This window comes from Anopheles stephensi, chromosome 2, assembly GCF_013141755.1.
Source record: "Anopheles stephensi strain Indian chromosome 2, UCI_ANSTEP_V1.0, whole genome shotgun sequence".
Lineage (NCBI taxonomy): Eukaryota > Metazoa > Arthropoda > Insecta > Diptera > Culicidae > Anopheles > Anopheles stephensi.
In genome coordinates, this window is record NC_050202.1 from 24,020 (window position 1) to 44,513 (window position 20,494).

General features: G+C 35.4%; 2 protein-coding genes across 43 annotated transcripts in view; one reads left to right on the forward strand and one right to left on the reverse strand.

Moving 5' to 3' along the window:
* Positions 1-826: 826 nt before the first annotated feature.
* Positions 827-20,494, reverse strand: part of LOC118508044 (sex peptide receptor-like) — a 31,148-nt gene continuing 11,480 nt past the window's right edge. For 29 of the 41 annotated variants that reach the window (XM_036047458.1, XM_036047469.1, XM_036047453.1 and 26 more), the window contains 11 exons: positions 19,877-20,483; positions 19,656-19,773; positions 19,356-19,584; positions 17,746-19,267; positions 17,420-17,660; positions 17,196-17,349; positions 4,700-5,199; positions 4,265-4,395; positions 2,715-2,776; positions 2,512-2,634; positions 827-1,797 (listed from right to left, as the gene is read on the reverse strand). In XM_036047458.1, the coding sequence (XP_035903351.1) occupies positions 1,185-1,797; positions 2,512-2,634; positions 2,715-2,776; positions 4,265-4,395; positions 4,700-5,199; positions 17,196-17,349; positions 17,420-17,660; positions 17,746-19,267; positions 19,356-19,584; positions 19,656-19,773; positions 19,877-20,483 (4,300 nt within the window). In that variant the 3' untranslated portion in view covers positions 827-1,184. Of the gene's footprint in view, positions 1,798-2,511; positions 2,635-2,714; positions 2,777-4,264; positions 4,396-4,699; positions 5,200-5,981; positions 6,799-17,163; positions 17,350-17,419; positions 17,661-17,745; positions 19,290-19,355; positions 19,585-19,655; positions 19,774-19,876; positions 20,484-20,494 lie in introns of those variants that run through there. The other 12 variants (XM_036047487.1, XM_036047481.1, XM_036047490.1 and 9 more) reach the window with 12 other exon arrangements.
* LOC118508049 (leucine-rich repeat neuronal protein 3-like) lies at positions 9,063-13,802 on the forward strand. Of its 2 annotated transcripts, none has more exons than XM_036047502.1 (5): positions 9,063-9,433; positions 9,516-10,191; positions 11,653-12,434; positions 12,504-12,896; positions 12,986-13,800. In XM_036047502.1, the coding sequence occupies exons 2-5, from the start codon at positions 10,075-10,077 to the stop codon at positions 13,257-13,259; spliced, it is 1,566 nt and encodes a 521-aa protein (XP_035903395.1). In that variant the 5' UTR covers positions 9,063-9,433; positions 9,516-10,074; the 3' UTR covers positions 13,260-13,800. The 2 variants fall into 2 exon arrangements, with proteins under 2 accessions (XP_035903395.1, XP_035903396.1); XM_036047503.1 differs by having other exon boundaries at positions 9,065-9,433; positions 9,516-9,567; positions 12,986-13,802.

Here is a 20,494-nt window from a genome sequence, read left to right on the forward strand (position 1 = left end):
CTACAATGTTAAACAAAGTGTTACTTTCAATGTTCTACATCGATTGTGACTTTTTTAATTCCGTAACAACGGCCTGGCTTAATTTTGCTGAATAAAAAAGAACGTTATAGGGATCATAATCTCGACGTAGGATCGGAATGCGGGGGAGGCAGGATCTAGCAGCCGAATAAAGAACGCAAGGTGGTGCGGAACCGGGGCGGTCCAGTAGCCAAGGCGATAGAGGCACCGGTCTTCACACAGCAGAACCGGAGTATCGAAGTACAGTGACGTAAGCGTTCTCAATTTTATGCACTACACTACAATAGAAACCCCGCGTATTCGCGCTGCAGAAAATTGAAACATTTTACCGAGATTTTCACCAAAATTTTCTTAAAAACTTGTTTGAACCCATAAATCATGAAAAAATACATATTTTTAAGCAGCTTAATTGCACCTTTATTACAGTCCAGAAGAGCTAGGATGGAAAACATGTGATTTTCCACAAAAGTCCAAATGATCATCGCTGTAAGAAGTTGAGAATCGCATTCACTGTTAGACAAATATTTTACACAACCAACGACAGCCGAAACTTAGTCTGGAAACAATGATAATCTTGTGCATGTCAATTTTTACAACCGTTCTGAAATTAAAAACGAAACCAACGCTCAGTTTTAGCCGAAGGTGGTGCCAAAGGTGTTATGGAACGCACCAATGTTGTTTGTTTCCATGGATGAGGGTATCACTAATGATTAAATTTTCCCAATTTTTTGTTTCTTTTTCCCTAGCTACTGTCACATTCACCTTTTATACCCTGGTATAAATGTTTATTAATGTAGACTATTATGACTGCATTTATGGCCATATATTGCGATGCACTTAACGTACGGCAGTTAAAGTTTTTTAAACATAAACATATGTTGCAATTTATTCAAATTATCATTTATAATTATAATCATAATCATAGCTCATAATTCATAAATTTTTATTCATGAAGAACGGCCTGGCTGTATTGCTTAAAACTAAATTACAAAAAAGAATACAATTCACGATGGTTTGGAGACATTTCCTTCTCCAAACCGTGAAAGGGCACCTTATACCGGGTGAGCTCGGCCTTAATTCATAAATTGATCCTAAACAAATTATTTCCATCCGATTTGAAATTATGTCCATTTCTATCTTGTTAAAACAGTATATAATTCATTTGGTTAAATAACTGTTTCATTGGTAAATGTTCGCGGTCCATTCACTGAAGTGTATTTAGACGAACTATATTCATTTTTTATCTGAATTAACGATTTTGATTTCAAAAAAATTTCTTTGAAGGTTTCACGAAACTGACGCGACATTCCACAATAAATAGCAAAATTAATGGGATAACTTACGATAAGGAAAAAGTTTGCGAATAAAATAAATAAATTGGCTATGTAATAATCCAGGAATTCATACAAAAGAGATGAAATAATATGTAAAGCAGTTATGACGCCTAATGGTATTTCTACAACTAAAAATACCGTAACCACAACGATCAACATAAGTGTAGTGCAGTTAGAATCGCGTACTCGTTTACTTTCACGTTTTTTATTATCTTGAAAAAGTCGTTCCCTTTTCTGTTGAGCTTGCTTCATCGCCCTAAAAAGTAAAATATTGAGGGTTACAAGACTAGCACATGGTATCAAATGAACAAATAAAATACGAAACGTAAAATAAGACGTATAATATAAGTCTTCGCTAGTGTATTCGTGTATCCATTTAGCTGTTTCGACGTGACAAACGTTCGTTAATTGACCGCCCCATTCTATGGTTATGAGTGTATACGACCTGAAGGAAAGAAATCGAATGAAACTTGTAATATGTTGAATAAACCTATTCGAATCATTAATGCCTATAAACTTTTTTCTTATCCGGTAAGAACAGCTTATGAAGTTTTTGTAGCGAAAAATAAAATATGTTTTCATCTGAACAATTTTAAGCAAACATGAGAAACATTGAACTATTAATATAAAACGAATAATTCATTTAAATCTTTTTATGACAGTTGCAGTGAGCAAGCGTGATTGCACCACACGTCATCGAGACCAAATCACATCGTGATCGAGGCTTCTTTCTATAAAATTGCGTTGATATACAACGTATAGAAATGTATAAAAGCATGAGTGTATATGCAATCTGAATATGATGTTGATAAAGTTCATTAAATATACATATGGGAGAATTTCGGCACGTAACAAATCATATAACCAGCATAAAAGTGAGTTATAGGTCTAGTTGATAACTGGAGAAGATTATTTGTTAAATTTGCTTAGAGTAATGGGTGTTTGGCTTCATCTGAGCTGCTTTGTTAATTAATGGCTATCCGTTCGTTTAACCATCCACCATTTCATAGAAATAGATGAAGACTTGTCAGTGCACCTCTTCAACTAATATCCCATATAATCCTATTCTACACAACGATAACTTCTACTTCATCGATAAGTTATAATTAGGCTTCGAAAATTTTCAAATATTTACATACCACAACGATAAACTACATACCTGTCAAAAAATCTACAACTTTGATGTAACAGTGCTGCAAAAAATATACAGCCAATGCATTTCTTTACTCTAGAAATAGTACACCAAGTTCGAGCTGCAGGAGCATGACAAACGTAAATGTATCTGTAAGAAACAAAATGTTCCATTAAAAAAATGTTTGTTTTAAAAGTTTAAGTAAATTAATTGAGCATTATAATTCTTACCTTTGTACCGCTAAGGCTAATGTAAGCCACACTGATGCTGTGTGACACATTGCGGGAAGAATCTGCAAGAAATTACAACAATATATATATATATATATATATATATATGTATATATATATATATATATATATATATATATATATATATATATATATATACATATATATATATATACATATATATATATATATATTATAAACAAGCTTCTTCTGCTTTCTTATGAGTGAGATTCAATTTTCTATTATAGGAGCAATATATTGCTCCTCCATATTCAAAGGCTCAACCACTCTTTTCAGGTTTTCGACGTCTGCAGTCATTTGCCAACCTTTTTCTACTATTTTAGACTTAAATTCGAGCTTCTTGCATAGATCTGACGATTGCTTCTACGCGCGTTATCAACGCGTCATTCCCAAGTCTTTTTCTATCTTCACTGTATTTTTTTAAAGTAAAAACTAGGTGGTTTTCAGTGTTTGGTACTTTCTCTGTCTGGTACAGTCTCTTTGTCCCACTATTTTCATAATGCTTACCCAGTATTTGGACAAATCAAGTCCAGATAATATGCTGTTCGTTGTTCGTGTGCTCTTTATATTAATTCCTTTATTCCATTGCTTTTTTTAATTCGATCGATATTCTGCAAATTTTCTGCCCCTGTGTTTCACTTCTGCTCTATAATATTCTCTCGTGTTCATAATTTTCTGTTTTAGAATGATTTCGAAATCTACCATTATATACAAGCTGATGTTTAAATTTATAAATTTATGCGAAAATGCTCAGAATGCAAAGATGTAATATATGTTATAAATGTCAATTTCTACTATGCGCAAATGATCAGATACGATGACCATGTTTTGGAGGTAATAAAGTCTATACATAACAATACATCATGACAATACGGCACAAGCCGTCATAATTAAAATATAAATAAATAAAAATAAATCATAAGCAATACGGCCAGTCCGTGCCTTATGAACAAAAAATAAATAAATCGTGTAAGTTAACGAGCTATAGTATGTTAGATGTTTATTTTGCCCTTATAAATTGTTTGATATTAGTGTATAGTTAGTGTAACTTATTTAAAGACTAATTTAGATTATGATTTTTTCCTAAGTCAATTTATGAATATCATGTATTATCTAACTGAGCATCGACATCGGCGGTTTTATGGACGCAATAAATATAACGACTTTTACAGCAGCATTAAACTTCGTGTTGTAATAATTCTTATCGTTATGTGCATGTGCACAAGGCAAACCAATAGAAATATCCGCGAAAGTTTATCTTTATGTATATAATAATGCTTAAGCATTTCATGTCCAGATCTGGAAAAAAATGATAAAGGCAGCGCAACATTTTTCCGCATAATACAATCCCTATCCTTGAAATATAATTTTCATCCATATCCTACATGAAATTCGATAGAAATGTTGGAGTTACGTATGCCTTACGTATAATAAGGAAAATTAAAAGCATCTATTATGATGAAACAAAAATGTTAAGGGAACAAATGTTGTTGGATTGAGGCTGTATGTGGTAACATATAAATACTTACCTCATTTAGTGCATTCCACACATAGCATGCTATTATAGGAGCCAGAGGCTTGTAATGATTTCCAAATGTGTACATGTAAATTAATCCAGGAGCCGGAAAAAGAAGAGTGAACATGTCGCACAGAGCCATTGCTGCAATAAGTAAAATCGAATGTTTAGAATAAGTGAAATAAAAAAAAGGATTTTTACACTGTTCATGATGCTCAGCCCATCAAATATGGCGTTAAGCAGACGTAATGAATTATAAATAAACAATTACACAAATTAATTGATTTATCCCGTGCGTAATCATCATCATTACGTCCCTTGCCAAACTTAGCTAAAGCCTAGATAGATGAGGCATCACAATTATAATTTGGTAGCTAACACGCGATTTATTTATAGTGCTCTTTTTAAAATAAATTAAAACTTTTTATGCATAACATCTTTGACTCACCCATAAGTATAACATTTGTCGGTGAAGCCATAGTTCTTTTTTTAAGAATAACGATTATTAACGAATTTGCTGCCAGCGTAATCAGTAGTACAAAAGGAATGCAGTACCCATACAATGGAATGCTATAGTTGAGAATAGTTTCACATGATACATTCAAGTACGATGTATTTCCTTCAAATGTAGCACAATTATCGTAACTGTATGCTGTGTCTTTGCTATACTCTTCAATATGTGTAGTATAGAAAGCACTAGAGTTGATCTGAGGTACTTCATAGTTATTGGAACTTGATTTTGGAATTTGATATTTTGACTGCCGAGATAAAGATTTATTAATGAAGTTATAAGTTTCATCCATATTTGGCGCGTCTGTTAAAACCATCGGAGTTTCGCTGTTTCCTGCATTTATGATATTAGAGACATAATGATAATCACGAAACATACGCAACGAATTATATATGATTATTTCATCCATGCCGCAGTTGTGATGTTTGAAGAAAAATCTGTAAATAAAAAAAATGCTTCTTAACACTCTCATTAATGCTTTCTTGGTATTTAATTTTTGTTTCAATATCTGTTCTATTTATTCGAACTTTCTGAACCATGTGCAAGATAAATGGCAATAAAATTTATAAATAGTTTCTCGTAGATCATCATCGTGACGAGGGTGACGAGTAGTTTATTTAAAGCATTACCAGATTGCCCTATATAAAAGATTGATGTGTCTTTATTATTGTGTTTACTACTCTTACACGGGACTTGTTTCTCACTCTTTCTAGCAGAAAGAGAGAATCATGCAATCTAGTAAAATAGATTCTGATATTTAAGAAAAAAATCATCAAAACTATTCAATACCCCGAGATGTAAATCTCGGATATGGAATAGAAATTTACTTAAATTGGTAATTAAGAAAGAGTTACACACATTTTTAACGTTTTAACATCACAATTTTTGTTTGTTTCCATTTTAATTGATTAATTTTTTTAAATCATTACTTTCCCCGAATTAAAATGTGTATATTAAACCAGTTCACCTTAGGATACTCATCGAAAACTGCAGAAAGAAGCGAATAAAGCGCAAATTTTCCACACTAAACGATGTCCACGATACATTGAAGAAGCATAAGTTTCAAGAAGTGAAACTGCATTCACAACAAGGAGGATAACTGACTGCTTATTTCTGCCATATTCTGCCATTTTAAACAGAACGTTCCAATATCTGTGTCGTGACAATAAAAAAGCAACAAGTAAGTGAAATCAGTCATAGGTCTTTTGCTGCTTTTTACCTGTCTATTTTAAATAACATTTGCAATATACTGTGCAGGCATTGATTATTGAACTTTGTTGGTAGAAATTTAATTTATATCATTTCGAACATAACATATGTTACGTTCATGATTTATTATAACATGTCCTCAATATTATTCCTGATTTTTTTAAGTATCACTAAGCCAGGGAGGAATACGGCCAGGCCGTCCTTTATGAATAAAAAAAAAAATAAGCCAGGGAAGCACACTTTTTTGCAACTCTAAAATAAATGCTAAAGTATTATATTATTTAATGGAAATTTCCACTCCACGCTACGGCTATTACTCAATTCGAGTGTTCAATCACTTTAGTTGTTCAGCACTTATTACATGTTTTAATTGAATTCAAATGATTTTATACCGATGAATCACAATTTAATACACGCCATCGCTGCAATTTAATCGCGTATTAAAATTAGGGTAAACAATAGGGACACGTCAGGAGTCGAACACTGTTTCTGCCGGACTGAAATGTTTTCTCAGTTCGCTCAAACGAGAGCTTGGATGTTAACTATCGTTTGGAAGAAAACTGTTCTATGTACATCTCTCAACGAACTTTCTAGGATCGGGTTTTAGTTCGATTGAGGAGCGCAGTTGCGCAGATGAGTGCCAACTTTTATCGGTGCAAGAGAGCGATATGGAACTCAAAAACATGCTACGCTACGAAACAATACAGTCTTTGAAAGTAAGCAAATAACACCCAACATCTTTATAGAACAAATAACAGTAATTGAACTGATTTCTTAATGATTGAAAACACGATGTATTACTTTTGACTTCCAACATCTTAATAGAACAAATAACAGTAATTGAACTGATTTCTTAATGATTGAAAACACGATGTATTACTTTTGACTTCCAAAACTGAGTTTCGCAGTAACGTCAACTGATGAAACACACAGTGCAAAAGATGCCCACTATCTTTTATAACTGTCTGGCTCCGTGTATCCGTAATTACTGTGCGAATGTTTCGGGGCCCAATAACTCAATATTAATCTGCTAAACGCCGTTGCAGATTACGTCATTTTTATATACGTATCAGCTATCATATGTATTGCTTTAGGTCCGAGTTTTTTGCTCATAAACAATGTGGGATGGATATAAAATTCCTAGCCTAGAGAGATCCGCACTACATGCATATCTAGTAACGAGTCTGGAGCCTGCGGATCAGAAATTGCTCATAGAAAAAAATGTGCAGATGTGAGAAAATGTAAAGAAATTTAAGTTAATAAAAAACTAAACTATTGAGTTACATATGCTGTTACAGCTACTAACAAGATGTATTGCAAGAGCTAGTAACAATATGTCTTTTTATACTCAAGTATCGGTTAAAAATAGCTACAATGTGCGACGCACATGTAAGAAATGATTTATCACAATATTGCTTTTGATGATCAACAATCTTTTTATCACAATAGCTTCTGTCGTCAAAAAAATAATCTATTGTTATGTCTTATTTCGACACCTTAAATTGCATAATGTTGCGAACGCATTTGTTCCAATACACGTGTACTAAAATATAGTTCAAAATAATTTATTTTTGAAGTCGAGTGTTTATTTTGTAGTTGGTAATTCAAGGTGTTGGATGTAATGTTATCTTAAATGTTGTGGAATTTCGATCTTCAAATCTTTATCAATGACTCCTCGGAGCGTTATATAAAAGAAAGGTGAGCGCCGCAGACACAGACTGCATGTAAAATCAGAACAAAAAGTTTTTGATGGACGCACTGCTATATATATATATATATATATATATATATATATATATATATATATATATATATATATATATATATATATATATATATATATATATATATATATATATATATTGCTGGCAATGAAGGCGGCTCAACTTTTAAAAGTATGAAATCTTTTTTTAACACACGGTTGTGCGGACAATTTACTGCGGGACAATCATTGAACATACGATTGTTCTTCACTGTCCAAATGCAGACACTGTAATTCAAGCCTCACACACTCTACACTCCAACACCGTATGCATCGTTCCCCAAATCAATCTGTAACAAGTGGCACACGAGTCAGTGTGTTCTGCACTTCTGGTGTTAAAGTATTACTAATCATTATATTTCTGCAAGAGCAAAACTCCGCATATTCACCGATGCCTTCGCACCGGGTCACGGAGCATCCATTAATGCGCGTTTTGAAAACGGGGAAGCCATGGTAAGCCTACTAGCGTCTAAGTTCCGCCACACTACCACTCTTAATAGTGCTAGTTAACACTGCTAGTTTTTTAAGAGGCGAAGGAGGTCTCAAATACCCAAAGCCTCTATAAATAAACGATAAAAAACTGCAAGATGTAGTCTCCACGCAGTAACTGGGAAACATTTATGGTCTAAGTATAACCGTTATACCCTTGAATCTCCGTCCCTTTTCGCGAACCCTTTCGAGCAGCAACGTCATAACGGAAAGAAATCGACTTTGATTGATTGAGCTGCATTCGATTTAGAAGCATTTGTTTCGCACGTACGACCGGGACAACATTTATAAATAATTAAATAATTGAATTGTCTCTAGCCGTAATACTTATTATATATAGTTGAATAATATAGCGTCAACACATGATGTGTTGACAATACGGTGACAAACCGTAATACTTAAATTATAAATAAAATAAATAATTGAATAATATCCACATCAAGGGATATTATTGAACTATTGAAGTATAGAAATAAATTTTAGCGTATAGTGCTAAAAACTACCGTGCGCTCCTATGGCTTACATAAAACAGACAGTTGAATTGGTCAATTTGTGAAAACGTCGTCGCGATTATGTTTCGAGAAAAAAACATTGTGCGTGAAATTATCGTGCGCAATTGTGATTTTTTATTAAGAGTTTTGGAACTGACACGGCGGGACAACTATAAATACAGGAAAGAAAACTCATTTTTAAAGACTTGAAAAATATACGTTTCGCCAAACGTCACCCGAAATGGTCACATTGATCCGAATGTTCAACATGCTCAGAAACTCACCCTCCCCCCCCCCCCACCACACCCTTTTCTCTCCCTTCCGAACTCAGCCATCTACAAGCCAGTATCTAGCAAACAGTCTTACTTGCTGATCGCGAGAGATCACGCAAATTCTGCGTAGCAAAATCCTATTATCAACATATATTTGTTAGATTTAACTGATTCAAATTAAGCACAACTTTTTGAAAGTACAGAATTTTCGTTCATCAAATTCTTCGTTCTACTACCATCTAGCTGATTAAAAATAAGGGTTGTCTCATGCGAATTGTTATGGTATGCTTTCGTAAAAGTGGCTTATAATTCTGCTGCATCTGAGCCGTTAGCGTGCTTGTGTAGTGTTGAAACGTGGTTGGCCTTGAGTCAACACGACGTATAGCGCGCGTAATCGGTTTCGCATTATGTGGTTGAAAGATTGGAGGCATATAATGCTTTTGTTGTGGTATGTGGTATGAATAAATATGAATGATAAATTCTTATTTAATTTGTTTTCTTTGTAAAATCAAATCTCTTTTTTTACTCAGGTAAACTTACAGGTCGTCTGAACACCATAAATGAATCCTATATTCAAGCTAGGTAACACACAATCAGGCTTACCTTATCTATTGAATTTTTTGATAAGATAGCAATGACTTCTGAGCTGCTGTGAAAATGAAAAAAGCTTATAAGCTAGAGAAAGACGCATGAACAAATGACAAGGACGTTCCAAGATATGTGAGGTGCATGCGTTATCTACGGTGATACGATTTTCTATGCGCCGATGTGATACGGTGTTCGATGTGCCGCAATGTAAAATACGACATCATTCCAAGCGTTCTAACACCGGCCTTAAGTTAACACCTGCGTTCCAGTTTTCGAAACCGACTGTGGGGAGGATCGAGAAATCATTCATGTTTCTATTTGAAGCGAGTACTAACGCCGAAAAGTGAAAACAAGCTAAATAATTATAGTGCAAAAAAACAAAATTCAAAGTTGTTCGCTTTGACTACAATTAGTAGTTTGAAGTGTAGATTAGGGCGTGTCTTGTTCAAATCTATCAGTGATACCTTAGTAATATAAGTAACAGCATACAACGGAGTGAAAATGAGATCTTCAGTGCGACAGAAATGTTGTTCTAATTGGATGTTTATTTTAGCTACAACAGCTTTATTACAAGCATTTACTTCCGGTTTCGTTTTTGCAGTCGATGTTGCTGACCAGGTAAATTATAGCCTAATTTTTACTGTACCACTGAGAATCTTACAAATTAATTGAATTCAAAGACAAAATATACTTCGTTGCTCATTGGTTTAATTAATTTTTTATATATTGGAATAACGTTTTGTTATATTTTTGTATTGCATACTTAAATTTAAATAGCATCTGCGAACTTTTTTTGAAAACATAAGTTAGTCTAGTGTTCGTTTAGTCTAGTACTATGTTATTCTGTTATTACTGTTACTGTTATTCCCTTTTAACAAATTCGCAGGTTAATACTGTAACTGTAACAGCTTTAGTATTTCCTATCTCTTATCACATCTATGAACACTTGGTACGAACACCGCCTTATCGAAAAGATAACAAAATTGACGTGCGGCGTTTTTAAGGTTAAGGTTTTTAGGTGCGATTGCTTTGCTGATGTATCATACCCGAAACACACATACACATTTTAAGCTCTAAGCTTAAGGTTTTTATATCGATGACAGTTTAAAGCTGTGTGCAAAAACAACTTCACAAAATAATGAATCATGCTTATTTCAAGGAAACATCTTATACAACGTTACTCCACTCGAGTATGGTATGATAAAAAACAGTACCTTTTCAACGCAATAAGCTGAAAGTATATCGAGAACTGGAAACAATCTCTAGATTAAGAATTGTATTTATTTATTAAATATGACGCTCCGGTGCCGTATTGTCATTAAGAATTGTATCTAACCGATTTTTCTAGACGGGACGACGTGAATTATCCAGTGGCCGAGATATAGTGGTGTCAGTCTTTCACCATTCAGGAATGGATATTAATTTCCATATAGATCGTTTCTCCATAGAAAAGATTTACCATCTAGTCTATCGAGCTTTGGTGACAAGTGTTTATAATGTTTTGTAGCCGTTTTAAACCTTTAACGCCACATGCTTTTTTTTCGCTTAACAACAGTACAAAATTCTAACGATTAATACCGAATGAAAACCATATTTTGGATACACAATGTTAATGAGTGTTCACCCACATAACGGTCGATACAATCAATTATTCTGTCATGATTAGTCAACTTGGTCAGGCTTCTTTTGTATACGATATTGAAATTAGATCATTTAATTTGATTAAATAATCATTTTATTGTTTTTACACTGATTCTAACAGAAAAAATATTTATTCAATTAATAATTGATTATCACCAATAATAATTGATAATAAACGTATAATAATACAGTGTGGTGAAATGTTCGCATCAATCCAGTCGTCATTGCATTGCTCGTACAGCGATCGAGTCGATCTGGTACCGCTCTCGGGAGCCAGTGGTGAATAGTTAGGATAGCCGTTATTAGTCTTTTTTTGCCGCCTTACTTATACGCTCCTACGCCAGAAATCCTTTCATTCAACTTTTCATATTTAAAAAACTTTTAATACATACCTACTTTTGTTGTAAAAATTAATGTTATGTTTCTTTCCTGTTACAGAATACGACTATTGCCAGCACTGTGACCTCAGCTGAAAACTCTACAAAAACGACAGCTTCTATATTGCAAACGTCTAACCTATGCCAAAACTGCAATTGCAAAGTAGATTTTGGCATATTTGATTGTAGCAACAGAAAGATTGATCCACAATTTTCCCCAGATGACTGGCAATCGTTAAGCACAAGCGAATTTGATGTAAAATCAGTGCTGCTTGTATCTACTGGCATGAAAGAAGTGACGCAGTTCCCGTCAATGAATGTTACTCTTTTAGATTTGAGCCACAACGAGATTGCTACTATTGAAAGCAAGTGTTTTATGAATTTAACGTTGTTACAGGTTTTAGATCTGTCACACAATCGGCTTAAAAGTGAGGCACTTACCCCAGACATCTTCGTTGGGCATTATTCGCCAAACGAATATGTACCGATGAAACATCTACGTGTTTTGCGTCTTAGCGCAAATGAGTTACACTCATTAAACCAGGATTTATTCGAAAATCTACCGAGTCTAGAAGAACTGAGCCTGGATCTAAATCCATTCAAGGTCATTGATCAACAGTCTGAAATTGCCATAGCCAGTATCGATCGTCTTGTCAGTTTAGATTTAAGCTACATGGAGCTAGAAGATATTCCTAAATATCTTTTTCATACGCCTCAACGATTGCAATATCTCAACCTCACCGGAAATCTTTTACAAATAGTACCACCAGCATTGACCTACGCTAAGGGTCTGAAATGGCTAAGTGTTGATGAGAATCCAATCAGTTCGATCGTAGTGGGCACGTAAGTTCGTCAATCTGAATCTTCAAATCAGGAACATAATCCGCAAATTAACAATTGTTTATATTCTAGTGAGTTTCCATCCTTGAAGCAGCTTACATTCCTCAGTCTATCCTACATGACTCAGCTAAGAGTGATAGGCCGAGGAGCCTTCAGTGGACTGGAGGCATTAGAAGAAATACATATTACGAATAATCCACATCTGAGCTTTATTCATGGACATGCCTTTATGCGAAATGACACTGATAACCCCGAACGGTTTGATTGGTCACCGATCAAGCGTTTGTATTTGCACAACAATAATATTTCCTACCTCGACGCACAATTACTAGTTCAATGGGATTCAATGGAAGTGATTGACATTCGCGTGAACCCATGGGCTTGCGATTGCTCTAACCGGTGGGTTCTGCTCTCTCTTCTACCCATCATCGAACGAACAACGCCAGCGATCCTCAATAATATTGAGTAAGTTTATAGTCTCACAAGATCTAAAAAAGACATGATAAACTACATGTATTATTTTTTTAACCACTTTCGCAAAATCCGCTCCTTAGCTGCAACAGCCCACCGCAGATGGCAGGTTTGTCCATGGTGGATTTGGAGCACAAGCACACGCACATGCGATGTCCTGACGGGGCTGGTAACAATCCTTCAAATGATGGTGCCTTGCTGATGGGATTATTAATCGGCGTACTCTTGGCGATTCCATTCACTGCAGCGATTTGGTGTGTATATAAACGAGGTTGCTTTGGGTTGTTTGGTCGTGGAAACTCAACCGCTTACTCACGTGCATTCTATAGTCGCACTACACTCAACGAGGAATTTTAGTGCATACAAAGGGAGAGAGGAAACAGACATAACTTACTGCGTTATAAAAAAATAATTCTGTATTCTTGTACTTCGAACATTGTTACTCACCGCATTGTAACTAAATGTAGCTGCAGAAACATCATGATTACTAAGGTGTACCAATGGACGCGTGCGTATTCGCATGATAGATAAAATCGATTATAAAATTAAAAATATGTTCAGCATATGCTTTCCATAGAATCATTAACTAAGCTTGATATATTTGTTTACACATTTTTTTCAACACTGATTATAACAATCTGTCTGAATGAAAATTTGAATGATTCAAAACAGGAATTCACATTCAACACCCTTATCAAACACGAGGAATTACACGAATCCAAACTGTTCATTACACTTGTAACCGTTCTTCAGTCGTTATGTATTGCAGCTATTATATTCCGTAAACGAAATGGAATGATAGTCAAAGATTAGTGATATTTTGAAGTATTTTTTCTACCAATGAACAATATCCAAACAAGGCTTTAAATAAAATACGCAACATTTGGTTTTGTTTCAAGACCTTTCTGTGTTCTCTTCTATGGTACGAAAATTATTTTATTGTACCCTTCTCTGTGTAAAATTAAACGCCTATCCTACCTTAACGCAGTATGATTTTAAATTATAATTTTATCTTTCTATGTACATCATTAACTTCGACGATAGCTTCTATTCAAAATTACCTACCACATTTACATAAACTGCTGTGTCGAATCCTGATTTCAAACTGATTTGTTTTTACAATTTTTGTGACGCGAAGTTTTGTTGAATGTCAGTAAGTTTTGTTTGTTTTTGTTTGTGAATGCTGGAGATTGTTTGAATTTGTATTTTTTATTTACTTTGAATAATTCGCAATATTCGTAACAGGATGAAAGAATCTAGTATTTACTGAAAGATGATGTTCATGATATCTAATGCTAGTACTACATTCAATATACTGCTAATTCGAGTAATATACTCGATATTTCCTGACCGTTGTTTTACTTCCGCCGCACACACATAATAAACGCACTAACACTCTTGTACCCTAATAAAAACACATGTTAAATAACAAAAATCAATCGTCGAGTTACTTATATCTAACTCGCCTGGATATAAAACAAATTGCTAACGAAAGATTTTTGGTTTCTCTCAAATAAATTATAAAACTGCCTAATCATGCAATTACATAGACAACCTTTTGGTTTTTCCTGTATAACCCAGCTTGCCTGCTCCATAAAACGGAAAGACAAAAAAGTTATTTGGAAGCAGTCGGATGGCAGATGAAAATTGTAACTGATATAATTCACCGGATTATTCGCTCCTGGATTTCTGGATCTTTATTTTCCCTGTCTCTGACACACTCATTTTAATTTATCCTCCTTCTATTAACTTTAGCTTAATTTCAACTATATTACAGCTAGTATGTCAAATGATTCTTTTTAAACAAACCCCCATCCACTACACAAAAAAAGGATCATGGATAATTGAACTCGAAATTCGTCTTAAAAATGGCGAAGAAAAGCTTAACAGCAGTAAAATTAGTAGTACGCGGTGGCACTATTGTTTATTTAGCTTTGCAGCTAAGGAACTGTGAATTGTTGATATACTTTCTTTCCTCTAAGATTTACATAGAAACTGGCATTTTCCTGCTTTACTGTTGTTTTCATCTAGCCTTGTGTCCTATTCGCTTTTTCCATAACACTTTTGTTATTAAATGAGCGGCTTTGCATGTCAAGTAAATTAAGCAGGTAAAGAATTCCGTTTTCTTGCAATGAATACCAAGAGAGAGTTGGTTTCTATAGTAGTATCATGTGAGGACACTGCAACCCATGACGACAAACTAATTCTCTTGACTTTTGTCGTTTTGTCTAGTTTGTTCTTGATGTCTCTTCTATATTGGCTTTTAGCGAGCTTAGTCAAATTAATTTACTAACAAAAATGTATAAATTACACATTCTTTACACTCAATGCATTCCAGTTCTTCGTAGCAACTATCATTTGAACAATCAATATTCCTCAACTGATTTTATTTTGAAGGAACTGCAATTTGAAAAAATACATCATCAACGTGTTAGTTTGTACCATCGGAGCTATTTTATCCATTCCGTTTTAAAGAATCAGGGAAAAATATTCGCTGATTCTTCTGGCCTTTCGTCCTGCGGTCTTGAATTATCAGTCAAATAGTTCTTAGTTTTCTGCAGCGATGTTACTTTTTATGTTAAACTCGTTTTTGTTTTGCATCGTATCGTCAAATACATTACTACAAGCCTCAAATTTCCACAGTTGATAATGATATTTTACATTTGACAATTTTGCCACCAGTAAGATATATTTACATTCCATTCGGCCAACTGTAAGCACCTTTACCTTTGTATGTTCCGCGTAAAGTTTGTTTTCATAACTTAAATTATAACCAATATCTTACACTTTAACCTTACGTGCTATACCATCGGGATCCTTGCGACTAGCAAATTAGTGCTGTCAGTTAGTTTACTTATAATATTCTTTGATGCTTAAGCGAGAATTATGTGCTAATTTGTGGGTGTTATATGTACTTGGCTTTTAGTGCATTTTTTCATGTTCGCGAAAAAATCAGGTAATCAAGACTCACAAATATAACTAAGAATTGTCTAATATAATTGGCGTTCACTCTATCGAATTGAATTGTTACGGTAATTTCATGCGAATAAAATGTAAATAAAAAGACTCTGTTGCCAAATCTAAACTGGAAAGAAATGAAACTTGCTTAAAAATCTCATTAATGATAATCAAAATATTTTCCTTTCTATTCCTTTATGCAAGACCAATGACAGCTATGCTCGTGTAAAAGAAATATAAATTATATAAAACTAAATAGCTGCGCTTAAGCATATTTTCTAAATTAATTAATAAATGATTTTGATTTGGAAATTTAAAATCAAATTTGAAAGAGCGCGAATATTGTCAATGATATAAAAAAGTTTTCAATTATTGTTCACGAATAAAAAAATTATTGACCTATAGCCACGTAACATACGAAACCTTTGTCTTGAAATTGGTTAATTACTCAAAGAATCTAAAATTCGAATATTAATAGGAATCGCGATGTGCAGAATTCCAGGGAATTCAGAATAACCTGTATTGAGTTTCCTCTTGCAGGGGAACTGGTAACAAAGTAACCAATAATATTTAATTATACAACACCAGGAGCCGCAGGGATGTTATGGTATTAAAGTTTTAACGACCCTTGGCATAGTATTTGGTGGTATTCGTTTCCTTTTTTTTTTTGTTCTTTACACCCTCTATACCGTCACATTTCAAATGTGTGTTTAATTGGGCTATGAAACGATTGCTTTACAGTTATCGTAATAACAGCATTCCATCCCAGTACATGCGTGATGCTCCCGATACTCTAAACTATACAACTGTTGCATGGTATGAGATAACATCACTGCTGGATACAGGCATGAAGTTTAAGATAAATCGTGTATCAGTAGCACAACCTCTGTAGTAGGCATTTAGAAAGGCGGTCGCAAGAGTCTTTTAGAATCGTTGCTATGTTGAAAACAACGTGTCTATTTTGGATGCCTTTGCGCTATTGTCTAAATCATTGTGGACCGAAGTTGCTTGTTATAAAGCAATGCTTATTTGATTGCTACAACGATTGTGAGTACTGCTTTACTATAGGTTCCCTCGGACAAAAAGACTTCGTAATGAAAATACATTTTCCATTAGTCCTTGCACCTTTCATCGATTTCCTTTTTAGTGTTCTGTATATATTCGTTAATTTGTTAGCTCACAGTTTTTACAGAGCTAACATATTTAAATGTAACTATATATTGGTAGACCGGACGAGCGTGATTGCAATGATTACAATTAAATCATACAAGGTTGCTCGATCTATATAATACATTCTACTTACTTCAGCCTCAGTCGCCTGAAGGTTTTGCTCACCTTTGCGGAGAGTGAGGCGACCGAATATCAGGTTTAGGCCCATTATTCTGCATTAGTCGACTATCGGTTCCTTCTATTGAATAAGGATCATCCTCATCTTCGTCGAAACCATCCTCGTGGGCACGTAATGGTTCTGTAACGTCATCCAACAATGCTATAAAATACAAAAATTAATAATTTAGAAATACTCATGAACGTACTTATTAACTTTGTTGATTGATTACCTTGTCCAGGCTGGACGGAATTATCAATGGCATCTGGAGAGAAAAAGAAGGATACCATCTTAAAATGATCATTTGCATCTGGCAAGAGCATTCGAATAATGTCCACGAAGGAAGGTCGTGCTGTAGCCCTATGTTGCCAACATATTCTCATCAGCTCGTAGAGCTTATCAGGGCAATTCTCTGGACGTTCCATGACACCACCGTCTATAACGTATCGCAATACTTGATCATTGGTTAATCCCTGCAGAAACAAAGGATATTAAAAATCAGTTCAACTGCCATTATTCCAAGATATCCGTTCAAAAAATTCTGATTAAACCATGTACCTGATACGGTTGTGAGGCAAGGGTCGCCATTTCCCACAGGACAACGCCATAGCTGAATACGTCGCTGCTGCTTGAAAACATGCCATCTTTCAGGCTCTCTGGAGCCATCCATCGTACTGGTAAAAATCCTTTCGTACCTTTTCTATAATAGTCTGTTTCGTATATATCGCGCGTCATACCAAAGTCACCTATTTTAACAGTTAGATCCTCGGCTACCATACAGTTTCGTGCAGCCAAGTCACGATGGACGAATTTTTTCGCCGAAAGGTAAGCCATTCCATCAGCAATTTCAATTGCCATTTGGTAGATTTGCTTTAGTGTTGGAGGCTGTGGTGACGATTCTTCACCATTTTCGTAGTCCGGCCGATGACGCCGGAGGTAGCTTTTTAAATCACCATTCGCCATCAGCTCCATGATAACTAGCGTCGGCTGGCCGACAGAAACGACACCATAGAGTCTTACAACGTGGTGCGTATGAAATTCTTTCATAATCGTTGCCTCAATAAGAAAACTATCGCGCTCTCGCTCAGTAGCATTCTCCGTGACAGTCTTAATGGCACAGGGTACGTTTGTGTCGTTCCCCAGCTTCGTCATGATACCCTTGTAGACCATACCGAACGAACCTTGGCCGAGTTCTTCTAGTTGAATTATATGCTCACGAGGAACTTCCCACTCGTCTACCTTGTATGTGACCCCTGCATAGTCAGGATTAACCTGTGCAAACAGTCGCATATTTGACATTTGTTTATATTTGTTCATAATGTAGCAGACACCAATTGTCAGCAGCGATACTAGTACCACTGCAACAGCACCAATTGTTATTAACCAGCCTACAGTGAGCGTATCTGACTCACGCTTCTCCAGGCTCAGAAATTTCGGAGGAGAATATGGACCATTGCCTGCGGTCGTTGTGGCCATAATACGTATGCTATAGTTTCCTGCATCTAACTTTGTTAGTAAAGCATACCCAAGCGATGTGTGTACATCCACAGTAACGCAGCGCACAGTGGGTTGCACTGAATCTAGATCAGTTCGATGATACTTTATCGAGTAAGACACTAATGCCCCATTAGGCTTTGACGGACCCTTCCACCGCACTCGAATTACACGTTGGGTATGGTTAGACTGATCGTCAAGTTCGATAGAATCTAGCGGTATGTCGTCTGCGTCTGGTTTTGTAGGTGTTCGATATATAAATAACACTTCTGAACCACATAAATCTGCCATATCTTGCACCACTACCCCAGGTACCTTAGTCGCCTGCTCACGGCAAGCGTGGACTCGAAAGGTATAAAGCGCAAAATGTTTGAAATATGATAGGGGAAATGTAATTCGTGTTTGATTAGTTGTTTCTCCGAGGGTCCGGTAGTATTCTTCGTTGGGATCTTTCATGCTCTCGTAATTTGAAGCTATTCTTGGCTTGTTTTCTGTATTAGATGGAAATATGTAAGAGTTGTTCCCAGCTGGGACAGTTGCACTGCTTCCGCTGTCTTCCCGCCGTTTTCGACTGGATTTTGGATTTCTGAAATATACAAAATATGTTACTTCAAGTTTTTAAATCATATCGTCATGTGCAAACTTGTGGTATTGTGTTAGACAAAAATACCCACTTGATGTAAACATAATTATGCAACCAATCTTCGAAGCCTATTGACATCTCCACCTCATTTACATCTATCTTCAATCCACTCTCCGACTCCGTTACGCCTGATGCCGAACAGAAAGCCGCACACTCTTCCTTTGAGCATTGATTTTGATTATCTTTAACCGGGGATGCTGTAGTAGCAATTGATGTACTTTCTACAGGGATGTTTGGCTTTGTTTCGGGTTTTTCTATTTCTGTGAGAAGCATAAACAAATATTTTCATAACGATACACTTTTGCAGCATAAATAAATATGTAAAGCTTACCATCATGACAATAATTGCGTTGTTTTATCATGTCATTTCGCTCGTCGTTTAAGGTTGCACCTATTTTGTATGCTGATAGTTTCCCATATATTTTTGTCGGTTCTTGCCATGAAACAACCTTTAGTTTTTTGGAGAATGAAACAATGTGTTACATCTTCTAAAGCATCCCTTTTCAGCCCATAACTTTATCAATTATCGCAAATTGTTTTAATTTTACTCACCAGCGTATTATTTTCTATGTAAACATGTAAATCTCGAATGATTCTTGGGGTGCCGGGTGAAGTTCGAAAGTACGTAATATCCGTTTGCCCACCTAGGTTCTCTGAAGACAATGTATACGTTTTAACGTAATATGCATACTGTGTGAAAGGTTGCAACCGTGTCAGAATGTGTGTTGCCTGGTCTAATTCCTGCATGTTAGCCACGTCGTCAACACGCCATCCTTGCGAGTTGCAAGCATCGCGTCCGTCATAGAACGTAACATTTTCGTGCGGTGCCTCAATATAGTATACGACGTATCCGAGTAGTTGCCGCATGTCTGGCAGGTCTTTGAATGAGTCCCATTGGATAATAACTGAATCTAACGATATCTTCGTCGGCTTTGTTCTTAGCTTCTTAATTTCACAAGCTACTCGAACCCCGTTAGTTTTATTTAACTGTTCTTCATTTTCAATGCCCACACCATCTCCGAAATGGCTTTTTAGAGAAGTAATTTTCTTCACACATAACATTGGATTGTCATTGAAACGAACATTACCACGCTTTATGGTAACATTTTGATTCCAAAGTTCTTGAAGATTCTGATTATCGATCACACTCAACGAAAGACTGCAAATTTG

What these genes read in the sequence shown, in the direction of transcription:
- LOC118508049 (XM_036047502.1), top strand. Translation starts at nt 10,075, where the DNA reads ATGAGATCTTCAGTGCGACAGAAATGTTGTTCTAATTGGATGTTTATT. An exon ending in AGTTCGATCGTAGTGGGCAC is followed by an intron (nt 12,435 to 12,503) that starts GTAAGTTCGTCA and finishes TTTATATTCTAG; the next exon opens with TGAGTTTCCATCCTTGAAGC. An exon ending in GCGATCCTCAATAATATTGA is followed by an intron (nt 12,897 to 12,985) that starts GTAAGTTTATAG and finishes TCCGCTCCTTAG; the next exon opens with CTGCAACAGCCCACCGCAGA.